At 41.5% G+C, this 17,988-nt stretch overlaps 1 protein-coding gene across 1 annotated transcript; it reads right to left on the reverse strand.

Moving 5' to 3' along the window:
- Nucleotides 1-1,172: 1,172 nt before the first annotated feature.
- Nucleotides 1,173-15,548, reverse strand: SLC34A2 (solute carrier family 34 member 2; the record flags this gene model as incomplete). Its single annotated transcript, XM_082051388.1, has 12 exons — nucleotides 15,434-15,548; nucleotides 15,194-15,331; nucleotides 14,181-14,309; nucleotides 13,128-13,271; nucleotides 12,391-12,502; nucleotides 10,673-10,868; nucleotides 9,884-9,979; nucleotides 7,434-7,554; nucleotides 6,566-6,733; nucleotides 4,142-4,258; nucleotides 3,931-4,055; nucleotides 1,173-1,748 (listed from the first exon to the last, which is right to left on the reverse strand). Exons 1-12 carry the CDS (start codon nucleotides 15,537-15,539, stop codon nucleotides 1,173-1,175), a joined length of 2,028 nt encoding a protein of 675 aa, XP_081907514.1. The 5' UTR covers nucleotides 15,540-15,548.
- Nucleotides 15,549-17,988: the final 2,440 nt, after the last annotated feature.

Raw genomic sequence — 17,988 nt, forward strand, 5'->3', positions numbered from 1 at the left:
GGATTGCTACATACAATTACCATTGAAATTCACATTATTTCCAAGGAGAGTGGTTCAGAGCAGAAAATGGTGGTGCAGAGTGAACACTCCTTTTTCTACAGTAAACGTTACCCTGTGTCCTGCACTAGCCACAAGCTTCTCTCCAGGTTCCTTCTTTTGTAGCTCTAGAGCCAGTCTCCACCACTACTCTGAAAGGTCATTTTGTGGCTCAGCCAAATGGAGCCACGGTTGCACACAGATCTCTTGGTACCAGCCCAGGCTTGGGTGGCCATCTCCTCCCCTACACTGGCCACTCGTCCTCCCTCCTGCACCATACCTCTGACTGTGGGGCCACAAGGTGAAAAGGACTGGGTAGGACAATCTAGAAGGAGGAATGGTTGCACAACCACATCCTGAGTCCATCAAGGCCTTTGGTAGCCACCCAGTGTCTCCAAACCCAGTGCTTAACCTTCATCAGGCAGCAGGATCAGCAACTACTTTTTTTAGCCTTTAGCTTGAGATAATAAAAGATCATAATTCCTGTCCCCGGTATTAAAGGAGACAGAGGTTGATCAAAAGGGGTTTGTACATATTCTTATGCCAGAGTAGGATTCCCAGAGCTTCTGAAGGGTGTCCCAACATTTCATTTTCCTCCATTTACATAATAGATTTGGTCCGTAGTGGGAAAACTACAGTTTTCCATTTTGACCACTGCAAACAGGACAATGAAAACATTAGGAGTCTCTTTTTTATTCTTTCTTTTTTCCATTTCCAGATCTTTTTAGGTATTGTAAACTAACTTCTGCTTAATAAGCCAGTAGGTCAGAAAGGCTGTTCTACAAGTGCATTGGTTGGTTGTTTATTTTTTAACCAAGTTTGAATTGATCATCACTCCTTTCATCCCTCTCTTCATGGGACTACATCAGGATTTCTTTTGTTTGCTACTGATAGCATCGGATGAAGGTACCACATAGTAGATCCTCTGTAAGCAAGGCTTTTCAACAGACCATAGATTTTCTAGGGGCTGTGTCAAGCTTGTTTGACTCCACTTCTTGATAAGTGAATAAGTGACATATCACTGGCTGCAGGAACCTGACAAAGTATTCATTCTCTTCTCAGTGCATTGTCCAAGGTGGTTTTCAAGAGCCTGACGGTCCTATGCTGTATCTCTGCTAATATGGGTCGATCCACTACTATAAGGCTGTGTTGTTTGTGCCTGTTTTGTCAACACAAGCCGCAGCTGGTGCTCTTCTTCCACCTCTTTCTTCATCAGCCATTGCAATGGTGTTTTCGTAAACCTCCATAGTTTTTAGCTGGTTGTCTTTGGCACCCTCCTGCTCTGCATTGACTTTGCAGCACTTGCAGAAGCCACAGCAGTGTTTCCCACAAAAGGCGAGCATAGACATCATTATATTGTCCCAGGGCTCTAGGGAGTGCATCCAGATGGGTAGGAAATCCCAGTTTTGGAGCTTCTCCGGCAGTGAATGTGGTTTCCTTGACTGCATAACATTAATTACAACCACAGCAATAAAAAGAGCAAGAAGGGGAAGGCAAACACCTAAAAGGACTGGCCAGCCTGCCAGTGACAGACCAAATACAAACAAAGGCAAAAGAAAGAAGCAGATGAGAAGATAAAATATAGCAAACCATCTGTACTTGGCTGTTGTGTTTCCCAAAGTCTTGGCCATGCGGATTGGCAGCCGGGTATAAGGTAGTGGGTAAAACAGAATAATCCCAGAGACATTGAAGAAAAAGTGGCACAAGGCAATCTGAAAGCAAAAACATTTGAGAAGTTCATTGAGTAAAATGACGTTAAATGCTCCTGCTTGCATGATCATTTCCGATGGCACTAAGACTCCATCATTTCCCTTCCCTTGATTTCCACTGTCTTTTCTTGTCTTTCATGCTATTTCACTGCAGGGCCTCTCCTAGCACCAAGCAAGGACTTGGTAATACCACAAACATAAAGATCACAGCCTACAAACAGGGGACAGCACCTGGAAACAAGACAAGCCTAGAGGGGACCATGTGTCTCCCCACAGATGGGCAAGTCTTAAAACTCAGCCTAAAAAATTGCAAGAAATGAAGTACATAAGAAATAAAGCTGACAAAGCAAACAGCTATCACGAAAGAGTCCTGTTGTTAGTAAGTCATGAGAACTCCACAAAAACTATTCATTATTGGGTTCTGCATCCATCAGTTTCCAATGTAAATATGGGAAGTGTAAATTATTTATTGCATACAGGCTACTGAGAAATTGCTAATGGTACAAACCCAGATTTTCCAAAAATTAAAGTTTATAGGACACTGAGGAGATTCTTGAAATGGGACTTTGTCTGGGTCTTTGATAATCATTTGACTCACATGCTTCAAAACTGTTTTGTTTGCTTTTTATTCCAAAAATAAGCATCAAGAGACATCTACTTGATAAAGCACAGGGGTTTATTTTTAAAACATGTTATAAAAACAGCAACTTATCATGAAATCTGAGCTTGGTCAAGATAGTATCTTCTCGTGATTACATCTATTCTATCATGCCTCAGGACAATAAAATAACTTCTGTAATTTTATTGATTTATTGTGGCAAGTAAAAAACATTCATCCTATGCACAAAGGAAACTTTATTATCTTTTCACTCTTTGATGTAGAGGGTTCATTCAAATGTTTTCTGCTGCCTGGAATGTTCTTTACCAGGTGTTAAATGGGAGCCCAAAGCCAGTGTCCTGGTTTTGTTAAAAACAAGTTTCTCTTTTAGTGAATTTGCCTGTCAGCTAAAGCTTCATATTAGCTGCATTTTCCTGGAGAACCAGACACATGTTTTGGTAAACCTAGCAATGGAATGCAAATTTTTTGATAAGCATGGATGGACATCTCGCGAGAGGGGCGACGAGAAACAGGTGACCAAGAAACTGACCAACTGTGTATAACATTCCATTCACGTGAATACTTCATATAAAAGTGGGAGATCACGAGGATCTCGGCCCTTTTTCCCTCTTTTCCTCATGGCTGACATTAGGAGAGGACCTTGCTGGTCGTCCCTGTGAACTGAGGCCTAGTGAGAGACTGAATCCAGCTCCGGTTGGCTGCAGAGTCTAATCCAGGACTTTGGTGGCCGGCTCTGCAGCTGCTGAGACTTTCAAGATTGGTTTTGTATATTTTGTATTATTTTCTCTATTCTTATTAGTAGCATTAGTAAAACATCTTTAATTTTTCCAACTCTCTTCTCTCTGTCCTTCTTTCCCTCCCGATCGCCTGTCCTTAGTGGGAAGGGGGAGAGGGAGGGGCAAAAGGGGGAAGTGTGGGGAGGGGGAGGCGGTTAACAATACATCTGCCAGGGTTTTATTGTCACCCCGCAATCTAAACCCTCGACAGCCAGGCTTCCTACTTTTCAAATAGTCAGAGGTAACAAAGAATTAAATAAAACCCACTCAGATTAGATTTACAATGACAAAATGGGTGCCACGATGCTCACTGCAACCCCAAGTAAGAAGACAGCTTGCCGTCCTATGGGTTGTACAGCCTCCACTTAGGTTACAGAAGTCGCTACGTCCATATGCATGAACAGAGTTAGGGTCCTGAGAAGGGAACTTACAGAAATTAGTAACCCTCATAGGGAACTACCTCAGAGGGCTGTCAGAAATGACTGCACTGAATTCCAAGCTCAAGGGGACAAGTGGCCAACCCTGTCTCAACTCTGAATTAATTCAATCAGATCAAACCTAATTTATGAAAGCAAGATTTTACTATATAACTATATAATTAATTTTACTATATAACTATATAATTAATATATTTTACTATATAACTATATAATTAATGACCTGCCATTAATAGACCAAAATCAAGCATGACATCCATGGCATATTTGCATCACAGCAAATTTTGTCAGTTTTTTCTTCAAAAAAGTTGCAACTTCTAAATGAAGTCAAGGAAGCATTGGTTTATACTGACCTGCAGTGAATACTTTAATGTACTCCCTGGACTTGCTAAAGCTGCAAGTATAGCTGTTGTGGTTGTGCCAATGTTAGCTCCCAAGGTAAGGGGATAACAACGCTCAATGCTTATAACGCCAATGCCTAGGAGAAAGTAAATAATATTGAGTGGTTTCAGAATGGTGGACAAGATAAAACATGGGATAAAGAACACAGTATTGACAACTCACCAACAAGGGGTGTAATTGCAGATGTGAAAACAGAACTGCTTTGGACAACGAAGGTCATGCCAGCCCCTGCAAGCATAGCCAGGTATCCAGCTAGCCAAGTGAAAGGAAATGGGAAATCTAAAAAATAAGAGGGAGAACATTGTCTTTAGGATCACATAGTACCATAACGGTGAAAAGACTATTAAGTATTTCAGATGTAAATATACTGCCTACTTATCGTCTCTTTATAGATGCATAGAATGGTCTGGACTGGAAAGGGCCTTAAAGATCCCAAGATTCCAAGCCCCCTGCTATGGGCAGGGACACCTTCCGCTAGACCAGGTTGCCCAAAGCCCCAACCAACCTGGCCTTGAACACTTCCAGGGATGGAGCATCCACAACGTATCTGGGCAGCCGGTTCCAGTCTTTCATCACCCTCATGGTGAAGAATTTCTTCTATCTAATCTAAATCTTTTTTCAGTTTAAAGCCATTACCCCTTGTCCTATCACTACATGCCCTTGTAAAAAGTCTTCACTTCCCTCAACCTGCTGGTCACACTTCTTTTGATGCAGCCCAGGATACAGCTGGCTTTCTGGGTTGCAAGTGCACATTGTCAGGTCATGTTGAGCTTCTCGTCAACCGACACCTCCAAGTCCTTCTCCTCCGGGCTGCTCTCAATCCCTTCATACCCCAGCCTGTATTGATACTGGACATTGCCCCAACCATGTGCAGGAACTTGCACGTGGCCTTGCGGAACTTTATGAGGTTCACATGGGCCCACCTGTCAAGCTTGTCAAGGTCCCTCTGGATGGCATGAAGACCAGGGCTTGTGAACATGAGGCTGTCCCTATCTGTCTACAGAGGGCCTCATCCACTTGGTCTTCCTGGTCAGGTGCCTGTAGTAGATCCCCACTATAATGTCATCTGTCCCTACTTTCCCTTTAATCCTGACCCATGAACTCTCAGCCAGCTTCTCATCCATCCCCAGGTGGAGCTCCATGCACTCCAGCTGGTCATTGACATAGAGGGTGACACCTCCTCCTCATCTCCCCTCCCTGTCCCTCCTGAAGAGCCTCCTGTTTCAATACTCTTACATGACGATTTTGTCTCAGAGTCAGTTCTGCTACTCTACTTTACCAGTACTCCATCTCTAGCTTTCAAACACCAAACACACTTTGAGGTGGATACTAGGCTAGGGAGACATTTGTGCTGACCCAAGGTGGCATTTATGTTGTAATACAATCAAGTACCAGAAATGTTTCCACAGAGCTCAACACAACACCTTCTAAGTGTCCAGAGTGTCTTGGTTTTGGCAACCAAGCACCTACTACATGGATGATCTTCAGAAGACCATCCTGAGAAAGTAAAGTTGTTTTAACTATTTCCAAGCTGATCACCTCCTAACAATCCACTTGTTAACTTTTACAAAGAAAAGCTAATCACACTGATTAGATAAGCTAGGCACAATAGTCCCCTGTATTCTGCACATTTATGAGTGAGCTGATAAGTCAGGAATTACTCAGTTGGGAAGACACAGAGGAAGACAGACTAGGTCCCAAATGAACAGTAACTGGCAGCTGATTACTTTCTAACCCTTGTTTTTGATTCAGGCAGTCTACTTTGCCCAGGAAAAGAGAAGACAGTATGGGGACCACTTTGTTGCCTTCTCCATTTCTGTGAACCCTCTCTGCAACCATAACCAGAGATGTACCAGGACTCCCCTCCCTCCATTCAAAGGAGGATGAAGAAAAATCAGTCAAGTGAAGAAAAACAAACAAAAACCCACAAACAAAACACCAAACAAACAAACAAAACCAAACAAAAACTACCCCAAAAAACAAAAAAAAACCCAAAACAAACAAAAACCCCAACCAACAACGACAAAAAAACCACCACCACAACAATATTTGCACTCAGTGGATCCAGGATGAAAAAGCAGATAGAGAACACAGGGAAAGACAGCAAGTACCGCTATTCAGGGCTGTCTTATCCTACTGAAGAGAGGGTTAAGGAGTGGAATAGGGCAAACAAAAGGTATTAGATTATTAATCACTACAAACTTCTTTCAACTTACTTTAGAAAAAACACGCAGACTCTGTGCCAGAGCAGGCAATCAGGATCTCACCACTTTGGTGCTAACTTTGAGGCTCGGAATGTTACATTTCTAACAGCTAATGATTATACATCAAGAAACAGAGCCTGGACTTTGGTCTCTGTTGCTGTTAATCTGCTGCAGTTCACAAGCAAGTTGTTCACTAATAGATTTTTTTAAATAAAGAAAATAACATGCTGAGGAGAAAAAATGTTGGGGCAGGTGTGATTTTAGTTTAATACTGTTTTCCTTAAACCATTCTATAATATCTGCCAGAACAGGAGATATCAATAAATGTGCTCAATGTCCTTGTCATTCCTGAAAACAATCTTCAGGAAAAGCAGATAATTACCAGTGTTTATTGTCTTCTTGATAACGCTCGCCACTTGTCCTTTAAGCACAGAGTTTAATAGCTTAACGATCATCACCAAACAGGAGCACAGAACAAGCAGAGACAAAGCCAGAAGGATGAGACCGATGGCAAGATCAGGCAGGTCTGAGTCTGTAAACAGATGCTTGCCTGAAAAAAGAAAAGGAAAATTAATTGGGCCAGCTACATTTTTGCTTCTGATCCCAAGCCCAGCTCTGGTTTTCATACATGTCTCTAAGAAAATGGGACCAAAGCACTCACAGCTTGAGCAGCTGATGCAAAGACCAAAAACGCCACCTCCTTCGCTCCACAAAAGCCGTATCTGAGGGGGACAAGAGGGGCTCTTGTATGGACACACTTATAAAATACACATTAGTCACCCCTGCAGGGCTGGCAGGAGCTGGGTGACCATGTGCAAGAGAGGGCAATACAACGGTGTGAGAAAATTTTGCTGTGCTGAGCCAGATGGTGGGTCAGCTCTTCCCAGAGGTGGCTGTGTGCCTGAGAAGGGCTGCTCCAAGTCCTATAGGGCATGCACAAGGATGGAAATATCCAAGCAACCATGACAGCAAAGTAACTGTACCTCCAAGTCACCTGAACAGTGAGGGTGACATGATACTGAAGACCTCAATTACTGGCATCAGGGAGCATGGAAAGAGACCCATCTGCAGCCAGATATCACAGTGATGCTGGTAACTCCAGCTGTGAAGCTGTAACAGAGCAGGGGCTGCTCTGGTTGCCCCTTGTGTTCATATACAGGTGAGTGCCTCTTGATGTACCTCTGAAATGGTCTGTTATCACCATACATTTGTAAAGATATTACTGAAGGAGAAATAGTTCTGCTACTTACATTTACTGATATTTTCTGTTTCAGTTACATTCTTCATGGTCCATGTTGAATTTCCTTCAGACCAGCAAAGGTCAGGAGATGTGCAGTTTTCTGAAGGTGGAATTGTGACATTCTGCAGTGTCTAAAGATTACCAAAGCAGATACTTCAGTCACTTACAACAGTTCAATAAGAGCTCATGCAAAGTTCTAGGTTTTTACTGAAACCAAGCATTCATCAGCTAAAGGTGGATTTGTAAGCTGGCACTACAAAGATGACACGACAATTTTTTTTACATTCTTAAAATAAATGGTTGTGCTGTTACTTAAGTCAATCAATACAGCATTTAAAAATTAAAATGCCCCTGAAACCTTTTTCATTGTAATAACCATAGCACCAAGTCATCAGTAGCTAAGAACCTTAACTAATGATGTCAGAGTCTGTAGAAAGAGGCCGATGCCCAGCAGCAGCAGTGGCATTCCTTCTCCAGCCAGTGACACAGCTTCCTCGGGTCAAAGAAAGACCCCTTTACTGTCATCTTAGCTGCAGCTAATGGTCTGGTAAGTACTACATGGGACTGTGATTCAGAATGCTACAATACTACTGTAGACTCTGTTGCTGGATGAGCACAAACTGCTCACACTGCCCTTTTGTGCCTCATTTCCTATCTGTAGAATCTGAAGTGCTGCTACTACTTCCCTTTCTACAGGTCAAATGCTACCTAAGAAATAATTACTATCACTGGTATCATTGAATTTCTGTTTATACTGCAATAAAACTTTGCTTCTAAGAGCTCCTAGCCCAGATATATTGCATTCTGATGCCAGGTCCAAAAGTTGTTATGCAGATTGAGGAACAGTTTGCTGACAGAACTGTACTTCCCTACAAGAGCAGCTAATGGCCAAATGGACTCTGAACCACACTGCTGAACAGGAGGTATCTTAAGGACATGTTCAAGTGATAGTCTTTTGCTGAAATGGAGATGGAGAAATCATATTTTCTTGCTGGGCACTGCCTGCAGACACCCACATTTGCACTCTTGCTCCAGCTGAGGTTGGATCCAATGCCCCAACATCTCCAGGGAGTGCCTGGTCTCCAGCCTGCCTCGACACATCTGCCTTTACAAATACAATGTAATGTTTTTTTCTTGCCTTGCTGAAATTTTTGAGCCATCTGAGCTTCAAAGCAGCTGCATCAGAATGTTTACCCTTATGTCTTGCTTTAAACATATGGGGTCTGCATGTATTTATCCCTGCCATCAGTCTGTTTAATCATTTTTTGCCAGGAATTACTTTAACCCACTAGGAATGTAAATCATTTAAACAATCTTCCCCTTCCCCCTGCCAAGTTCAAGTCAAGCTTGTAGGGGTTTCATGTGTTTTTGTAATTTGACTATATGCTTGGGTAGTAGTTACACAGCCAAAATATAGACAAGCACAGAAAGAATTGTGTATATGGAAATGTAACACTCAGCCTACACTTTCCAGGTAGGTGCTTGTCTTCTAAGAGTGGGAGGACTGTAGGACTCAGGGGTCTGACCTTGCTGCCCAGGCAGGGAAGGGGTAGCCAAGTGTTGGCTGGGGTCTGGGAGCATCACGTCTCCCCTGAGATGAAATACCCAGCTCCTTCACAACATAACCTGAGCATTTTCACATTAGCACAGCTCTGCTCCCAGCACTGTCTACCTAGCTAGTGTTTCACTAGCCATCCAGACCACCATTCAACAGGAGCTGGGCTCCTTTAAAAACCCAAGCTCTTAATTTTAACCTCCGCTATATGTCCTTAAGTATCTTCTGCCTGAGGACTTCGGGAATTACCTTATATACATACTAACAAGTAGAATAGTCTCATTAGAGATCCAAGGGATATTTAATGCTCTAATTGTTAGTTAGCTGAACAACACAAACCAAACACTCAGCTCCACACTCCACCAGAACAGTCATTGGTGTCAATCTGGTCAGCAGATTCCTTCCAGCTGCAGTGTTGCTGGGGTGAAGAACAGGATTTGGCCCCCACAGAGGCTTTCTCTGAGGGCAGTTTTCCAGGAAAGCTGGAAGTAACCAGCTGCCACCACATGATACTAACACACAGAAGATTAAACTGGCTAGATCAATAGATAAATGGTAGCCAAAAATATATATTCTTTGGCCTATACTGCAGATTTTTTCCACTTTCAGGGAGTCAGTAGGAGTATCAAAATTTAAAGGCATTTGGATGTGAAAGGCATGGCTCCAAACCACCATTTCTGATAAGCAAGAGCCTGCATGGTACCAAAAGCAACCAGGTCAAGCCCACCACTGGTATGACATCCTCACTTCAAGTAGAGAAAAACAACATTAAATTGTTTTCATTCTTTTTCTGCTGAAAATTTATTTTAAAATCTAATTTCACAGTTCTATGATAAGGATTATCAGCTACAGATCAGTAATATAATTCCTGAGAAACCTGACAATGAATTTTTCATAATACTCACCACATTGGTTTCAGTTACACACCAAATCTTTACCAGGCTTTTGTTTTTTGCTGATTCATCATTTGTAGCAATTGCATTTATGACTGATTTATCAAGCTATTAAAAGAAAAAAAAAAAATTATTCCAACTTGCATCACACTGTTCAGCTCTTCTCAAATAAGTCTCTTTGGAAGCTCAACCACATAAAGCATACATGATCATCTCTCAAACTGGAGCTGTTGCCTGACAAGTAGGAGTGGGTTTACTCCCAGAAAAAGGCACAACTCTAAGTGCACAAACACCATGTCTCATTTTCCCCAAATTACCCACCACCTCATCTCACCCTCTCTGTTTAAATAACTACAATGACACAACGACCTAAACGCATTTACTGTCACTTTAGGAGATGTGTGCATCCCCTTTGGCCTCCAGCTGTCCCTCTAGATGTGCTTGAGTTTCCCATAATTTCAGTGTAGTGTCTTCAAGTATTATGCAGATCTTCTAGATGTGCTAGGTTCTCTCAGCTAGTACTATCTGCCAACAGCAACAGGCTGCCATCCCATCCATCCCGTGTGACTGTAGTTATCCTCACCTGCCTTCCCAGTCCTCCTAGCTAGGAGGAGCTGAAATGTGGGGGAAACAGAAAACATGGAGCTGAGGTGTTATGAAATGTCAATAAAAAGAAGAATCCTTCTGCTAATGAGCTTTACCCCTAGGACAGAGGGAAGTGAGTGGAAGCCCCTCCCTCATACTCTGATGAGCTGTGTATAAACCAAGTAACCACCTTCCCTGAAGAGAGAAAGAACTTACCTCAATTATGAGCTTTGTAAAGGGGTCTGTGATAACTTTTAGTAGCTCAGGGGCATCCTCACCACTTTCAAGATGAAAGGACTCAACTATAACATTGGTGAGATGGTAAAGATAGCCAGAAATTACTTCAATGGGCAACAGCACAAACACAGCGAGCCAGTTAAAGAAATCATGGATTGTTGCCCCAGCAAAGGCCCTGCAGGAATAAATTAAACAACAGAGCTGCTTTTAATTAAACAACATGTGCACAACATCAATTAAATATGAAATCATACAGGTGGGGATGAAGCCCATTTCAAGATGGGAGTCATTTCATTTCTGGGGTCACAGGAGATGGTTGCTTTGCTATAAAGCACTAAGTCATCTCCACACCATTGACCCAGCGAGAGAGCCAGCCAAGTGAGTGAAATTAGACAAACTAGAAAAGGCAAAAGTGATCCTTAACAGAAGGCTGCTAAGAGTACTTGTCTGAAGAAAGAAGTGGCTGTACAGCCTACCTTTGCTTTTGCTTCTCACGCATTTCTGGTAGATTTTTAATCCTCAGCCAGGAGTTGCCTCTGGCACCTGTTCTCCCTGACTCATGGCGGAAGATGGCTCTTTGCAGCCCTCTCACATGTTCCTGCAAATTGTTGGTGTACAGTTCCCTTCTAGCTTCTCCTCCAGAGCCTGAGGAACCACAGCTCTTCCCCCAGAGGCACTTTTTCCCACCTTCCTAGAGCTGTTTGTGGTCCTCTTAATTCTCTGCAATCTGCCTGTATTTGTTTTAAAATATAGCTCTTAAATTGTTATGAAGGAAGAAAATGTGGAGGAAAAACTCCTAGAAATGCTAATCCTGTAATTTAAGTTCTCACTGAAAAACTGCTTGAGGGTAAATCACGGGGAACATTCAAAGCAGGCCAACAAAATGGATAGTGCTACCACCTTCAATTTACAGATTGCAGTGGTTGTTAATGGTGTTAATGAATGTTAAAAATCAGCTTCTTTCTTGTTATTATTTAAATTCTTTTCCTGAACAGATACTAATATGCTACTTTGGCACTGGAATTTAAGTGACAGAGAATAGCACAACCAAAGATTCAGGACAGGAAATCTTGGAGAAAAATACTTGGGCTAGGTGTATTTCATATGTCTGGTATGCCACAAATGACAAGGTACCAAAGTCTCTTATCCCTCACAAGTTTACTGCCCATCTCCAGTAAGCCATGAGTTCTCCCAGCAACTATGTCAAGTAGCAGTCTAAAAGTTGTCACTGTATATATTTGAGAGCCAGGACACTTCATTTCTCTACAGTTACCAGCTCTTTCTTTCTCTAGACTTAAACAACCTTCAATGTCTCTTTTAAGGAGAATAGACCAAGATACTGTAATATTTACTTCTTGTACATCCCGTCATAATAAAGAGATCATCAAATGTGAGTGGTATAGAGAGAGCAGTTGAAAATTTATCCTTGTGCAAGATCCAGTTAAAAATGGTGGGTTCTTACAAGAAACGCAAAACTTTCAAAGGAACTCAATATGGTTTTCCTAAAGTATACAAAGCCATATATCTAGACAGCATTATACCTTGGCCATGGCCATGCTTGTGACTTTCCTAACTAGACATTGAAATTTTAGTCAAGAGAAAGGTTGAATGGCTGTAGTAGTGATAGGGAATATAGAAGAAAACCTACAACGAAGGAAGAAAAGCAACTTTTCAGATCTAGTGTTTAAGTACAATACCTTCTAAATTCATTCCTGTCCCCAGCTTGCATGAGTGCCACAATCGTGTTTGTAACTGAGGTGCCAATGTTTGCCCCCATTATGATAGGAATAGCTGATTGAACAGTCAGCACTAAAAAGCAGAAAAGGAAGCACTGAATGAAAAAATCTGATCATCAGCAAGCTCTTTGCTCCAATGAAAATTAACATCGGTTAATGCCACTAGAACCCTGACTTCCCTTGATGTCACTGGGATTTGGTGCTCCAATCCAGATACGTTTGCTTTAATCAAGCCCCTTGGGAACCTGGTGCTCCCATAGTCCTGTGATCCCCACTGAAACTACAGTCTATGGCTCTTCCTTTTCACCGCATGTTAGAGGGCCGGAGTAATATAAAGTCTCTTCCTTCCCAGGTGTTTTCCTACTTACTGCAGAATTTTGAACTGATGCCACAGAAACAAATGAAGTTCAGCAACTGGCTAACATGAGAAAACTGTGAAGATACTTCCAAAATTAATGTATTCAATGCCAAGGCTTTCAATGATTTTCATTGCAGTTACAGACTTACTACTACTATTATTATTGTTGTTGTTACTTTTAAATTTTATTTTTATATCATGGCAACAGCTGTGAAAATCTTTATCTGCAGTCTCTACTCTTACACTCAAAGCTTTTACAACTCCAACACAGGTGGGCATGTTTGCGCCCCAGACCAAGACTTATGAGTGATCTCTGGGAAGATACTGTAAGCAGACTTACATGTGGAAGACACCATGCTGACCACAATGGACGAAGAAGTGCTAGAGCTTTGGACCATAACAGTCACCAGAACTCCAATCACCAATCCCGCAACAGGATTAGACAGCACTGAATCATCCTGAAAAATGTCCCCTGCAGCTTTACCTACAAAAAACACATTCTCAGTGTGATGGAAGTGCAAGGTAAAGTCCATAGAAATTATCAGAGCATTAAAGATCATTCAACCATTTAATTGATATGTATATAGCCATGCTTGACAGACAAAAAACATACAGGATGATGTAACCCCGGGATCCAAATTCAGATCCTGAACTCTCAGCTTCTCAGTTATCAAAGAATACTTTATATTCTCTAACTTCAGTGATTAAACAAGCTCTACTGAACTCTACAGAGAACTATATAAAACCACAGCCGAGGAAAGACTTGTAGGACAAAAATCCCACACATACATAGATCTAAATGTTATTACTGCCTGTTATAGCATCAAGGAAAAATGTTTTAATAATCCTCAGTAATTCTGTTCTTCTAGCTTTCTTTTATTTGTTGTTGCCAAAAATCCAAAATACTTCCACAGAAGCACACATATTTCTCAGATAACCATTTCTGAATCCATCAGCAGAATTCAACCCTTGGAGACAGGTAAATGTAAAAAATGCACATCAACAGTTTTAATCTTTGAAGAATTTTGGGGACATTTCAGTGCTTTGATCAAGAGCATAATTTTCATATTTCACCTTGTTGAAATGTCTTTCACATGGGACAGATTTACACACAGATGTATTCATGTAAATGGTCACTAAAGTAACAGGAACCTACTAAGACATTGGGGCAAATAATCCCTACATCACCAGCTCTTTGGAATTTGAGAAATAAAGGCCTTTTAAAACAGATGAGGGTCAGTCTTCAGTCAGGGCTACTTCCCTCTGAATCTATATTTCAAGACATAAATCTATGGATAATGTTCTTGAAGAGTGATACTGGTAATTTAGTCGCTCAGATGAAATTTATTGCCTCATTCATAGTTTATCCTTCATCTTTTAGACAATTTCATACCTCCTACTAGTTGAAAAGCAGAGCTCAGTACATCCAGAGAACACACGAACAAGTAGAGTAATCCAAGTAGCATAATAAACTTCCCTATCCCGTAGAGTACACGGATTATTTTTCCTTTTCTATCCAGTTCTGCAAAACAAATACATTATGCATAAAAGACTTGCTTGATGTATCTGATGTTCTCTCTGGAACAGTCTATTGCACAAGCAGAGACTACAAAGTCAAAGACAACATTGTGACCCCCCTGTGTGATTAAACCCGAAAGAATGTTCTTCTTAATAAAATTTTAACTGCAGAAGCAGGTAGTTCATTTACTGGAGAGGGACTTTTTACAAGGGCATGTAGTGACAGGAGAAGGAGTAATGGCTTTAAACTGAAAGAGGGAAGACTTAAATTAGATATAAGGAAGGAATTCTTTACCATGAGGGAGGTGAGGCCCTAGAACAGGCTGCTCAGAGAAGCTGCGGATGCCCCATCCCTGGAAATGTTCAAGGCCAGGCTGGATGGAGCTTTGAGCAACCTGGTCTAGTGGAAGGTGTCCCTGCCCATGGCAGAGGGATTGAAATCAGATGATGTTTGAAGTCCCTTCCGACCAAAACTATTCTCTGATTCTATGCCCAGTTTTACCATGTAAAAGCTTTTGATATATGACAAAAGCCTTATGAAGCCTGAGATTTACCCTCAATTTTACAAAGTCATACTATTGAGTAAAGAAAGGCCAATAGGAGCCTGGACATAAAATCATATTATTTTTTGACTGTTTTCCATATATCTCCCTGTGTTTTAAGGAGGGTAAGCAGCATAATTTCCAGATTCTTCTTAATTGAATAAATATAATTTCCCCATTCTCTGTTGGGGAAGGTGAGACAGAGTGTAAGCCTACATCTGAAAACTCCTCAAATCTTAAATACAATTTTTTGGCAAATATTATTTCAGAAAAACAACCAAGACAAAGAGAACACGAATGATGGAAAAAATAAATGCAGGTAACTTATTTACTGAGAAATGGCTACCTGACCACTTGACCCCAGTGTCCTGCAGTTCCGGCAGAGCCCATGGGTCATCTTCTTCTGGCCTTGTCTCATCTATCAAGGCTATTGTGGAAAATGCAGGTTGAATTTCCCCTTTATTTCCAAGTGAAGCCACATTGCCTGATGAAATAGAACATTTAAAAAATTGTTTAATTACCTTCCCTGTTCTCCAAGGAGCCCCAAAACATATATCTCTTTAAGTCACAGCTGAGCACACATTACCTTTGTGATTTTCTCCTTCTTTCCCAGCCATGTTCTGGTTTTGTTTCGAAGAGTCCCCAATATAGTTATTGGTTTCAGGCTTTTCCACCTCAGGCCAGGGAGCCATGATCTGTGACTAACAATGTAGTGCTGATTAAAATGCGCGTACAGTCAAAATATTCAGCTTACAACAGAGTATGTGAGAAATATGATTAAGAGCAAAAGAGATGGAAACAGAGTGGAAGCAATTTGTCCTTGAACATAGCTTTTGACTAATCTTTATGAATTATTCCTTCATTTGCAATATTGTTTTCTCAATTATTTTTTTAAATCACACAGTTGATTCATTTGTGCAGTTTAGCCAATTAAAAAAAGAAAGTCCATCTTATGCCTGTATTTTTGTTCACTTTTAACTGTCATGAAAGCAAAGATTACTCTGCTTCCCAAATCTTAGGCACTTCTTTTCTTTAATTCCTTTTATTTCCTTTCAGCAAAACATCAGAACACTGTTTTACTTTTTTCTACCTTCTGGATTTAACTAATTGCCTTTATCAAGTTGGTAATTCAATATACAGACCTCAGCACAGAAAGTTGTTCCCTAAAGCACAGTCTAGCTTTGGACGCTTATGCCAGACACAATCTTGTTGCTTTTACTGGTTCATTCCCATGGAAGCATGGAGGTGAATGTGACCCTGGACAAGGTGGAGGAAGAACCCTGAGTTTCAAGCCCCAGATTGGTGCTTGCTGAACGACTCTTATTTGCCTGCAACTCACAGCTGATGCTTCAAGTGAAGCTGAGTTAGTGGCAGCAAGGTCAGGCTCGCCCATCTCACGTAGGCTCTCTGTCTGAACCTCTTCCTTCCTGACTCCTTTGAGCACATTTGATATACATTGTAATATTAATAAATAATAACTTTAAAAGTAAGACATCACATGGCCAAATCCTGCCAGCACAGATACAAGCACATGTGACAGACCAGGCACAAGAGGAAGAGACAGCTGTTCCTTGAACCAAAACCTGGAAGGGTCCTATTTATTTACTTCACCAATATCGGAAGCCAGAGGGAGGAAGAGGAAAGAGGGGGAAGGCGACCATGGGGAGCCACAGCAATATAAGACAATACTTCTATACTTCCAGGCTTGTAAGGCTGTTGGTTAGTTCAGCCAGTGTGACCAAAAACTCAGTGGAAAGGATGGGACAAGTGAACCCCACCCAGAAAAGCCTCACCCTTGGTCTGTCTCTTCCACCCTCTCTGCCACGCGAGTCGGTCAGTGCCATGGGCAAATCTGCCCTGTGGCCACCACGTCTGACACCCATGCGGCTGAAACACGCATGAGCTAATTTGCTTGCAATGCTCCTTGTATAAAGGGCACCTGCACCCAGCGTCCAAAATCAGTGTCAGAGTTGGTATCATGCTCCTGCAAACAAAGTTCACTTGCATTTAGCAGCCACCCTAAGACAATATAATTAATAGTTCATTTAATCATAATCCTTTATGTAGCTGATGGTGAAAATGTTTTGCCCCTGTCCACATCAATAAGTCACACATCCTCCTCCTTTAGCTGGGAAGGAAAGGTCACAAAATCACTCATGTCTTACTGTAAGTGAGGACGGTATTGTTTTCTGGCATTCCGCAAAGAAAAGAGCATCTTCCCTTGCACATTAGCAGGAAAAATTATTCTACAATCCCATTAGCAAAATATATGCTTTTACACATTCTCTATCTGTGGTCAAAGATCCAAATCAGCTCCCAAGATACACAGTGAAAGATCTCAGAACAGACAGAAAAAAATAATTCTTGCTTGTTTCAACAAGGGTTTCCATTTGCTTGGAGCAAATTCTCATATTTTCACCCATGCCAGATCAACCTCCAAGCCCCACCCATGCCAGAACACCTCCGTCTTGTTAAACAAGTTTCATTTATACGCGTTCAGCACTGAAAGAGCTCTAAGAAAAATAACTACTCAGCACAAGTGCTGTTTAAGTGAAATGCATTCATGAGAATGCGTTGAAAATTCAGATGTGAAGTTGCATTGACAACATGTCCCCTCCATGGAGAGACACAGAATACACTGGACACTACCAGCTTTAGAGATGCCATCAGTACTTTCACAGATCTTCTGTTACGCTCATTATGGAAAGGAAGGACTCAGCCTGGATGATTACTTTATGGAAACTGAGCTGTTGCATCCACTGGAGAAACTGGAGCTTGAAAATTTCAGCAGACATTCAGCCTCTGTCTCCTAAATAAACTCTCCCCATTCAAGCAGAGCGTTTCTTCCTAACATCTCCCATGTTCCTGAGGTGCTTGGGATCCCACAGGTATGTCATGTGTTCTTATTGGTTTTGCTTTACGTGATTAAATACCATAAAATGAGAGTGGACCGCCTCTGTGGAGGAAGCTTTTTTATACATACGTATAAACAATTATTCATATGAGTCCTATCTAACCTCTGATTTGGGAAGGTAAAGTTGAATACTGGAGGTCCTTACAGTATTTGCCTCCTGCATTTGGGTTTGCAGAGGTATTACTAGAACAGCCCATTCCGTGTGATTAGTATCAAGGACTGATGAA

The sequence above is a fragment of the Streptopelia decaocto genome, assembly GCF_964273445.1.
Source record: "Streptopelia decaocto genome assembly, chromosome: 4".
Lineage (NCBI taxonomy): Eukaryota > Metazoa > Chordata > Aves > Columbiformes > Columbidae > Streptopelia > Streptopelia decaocto.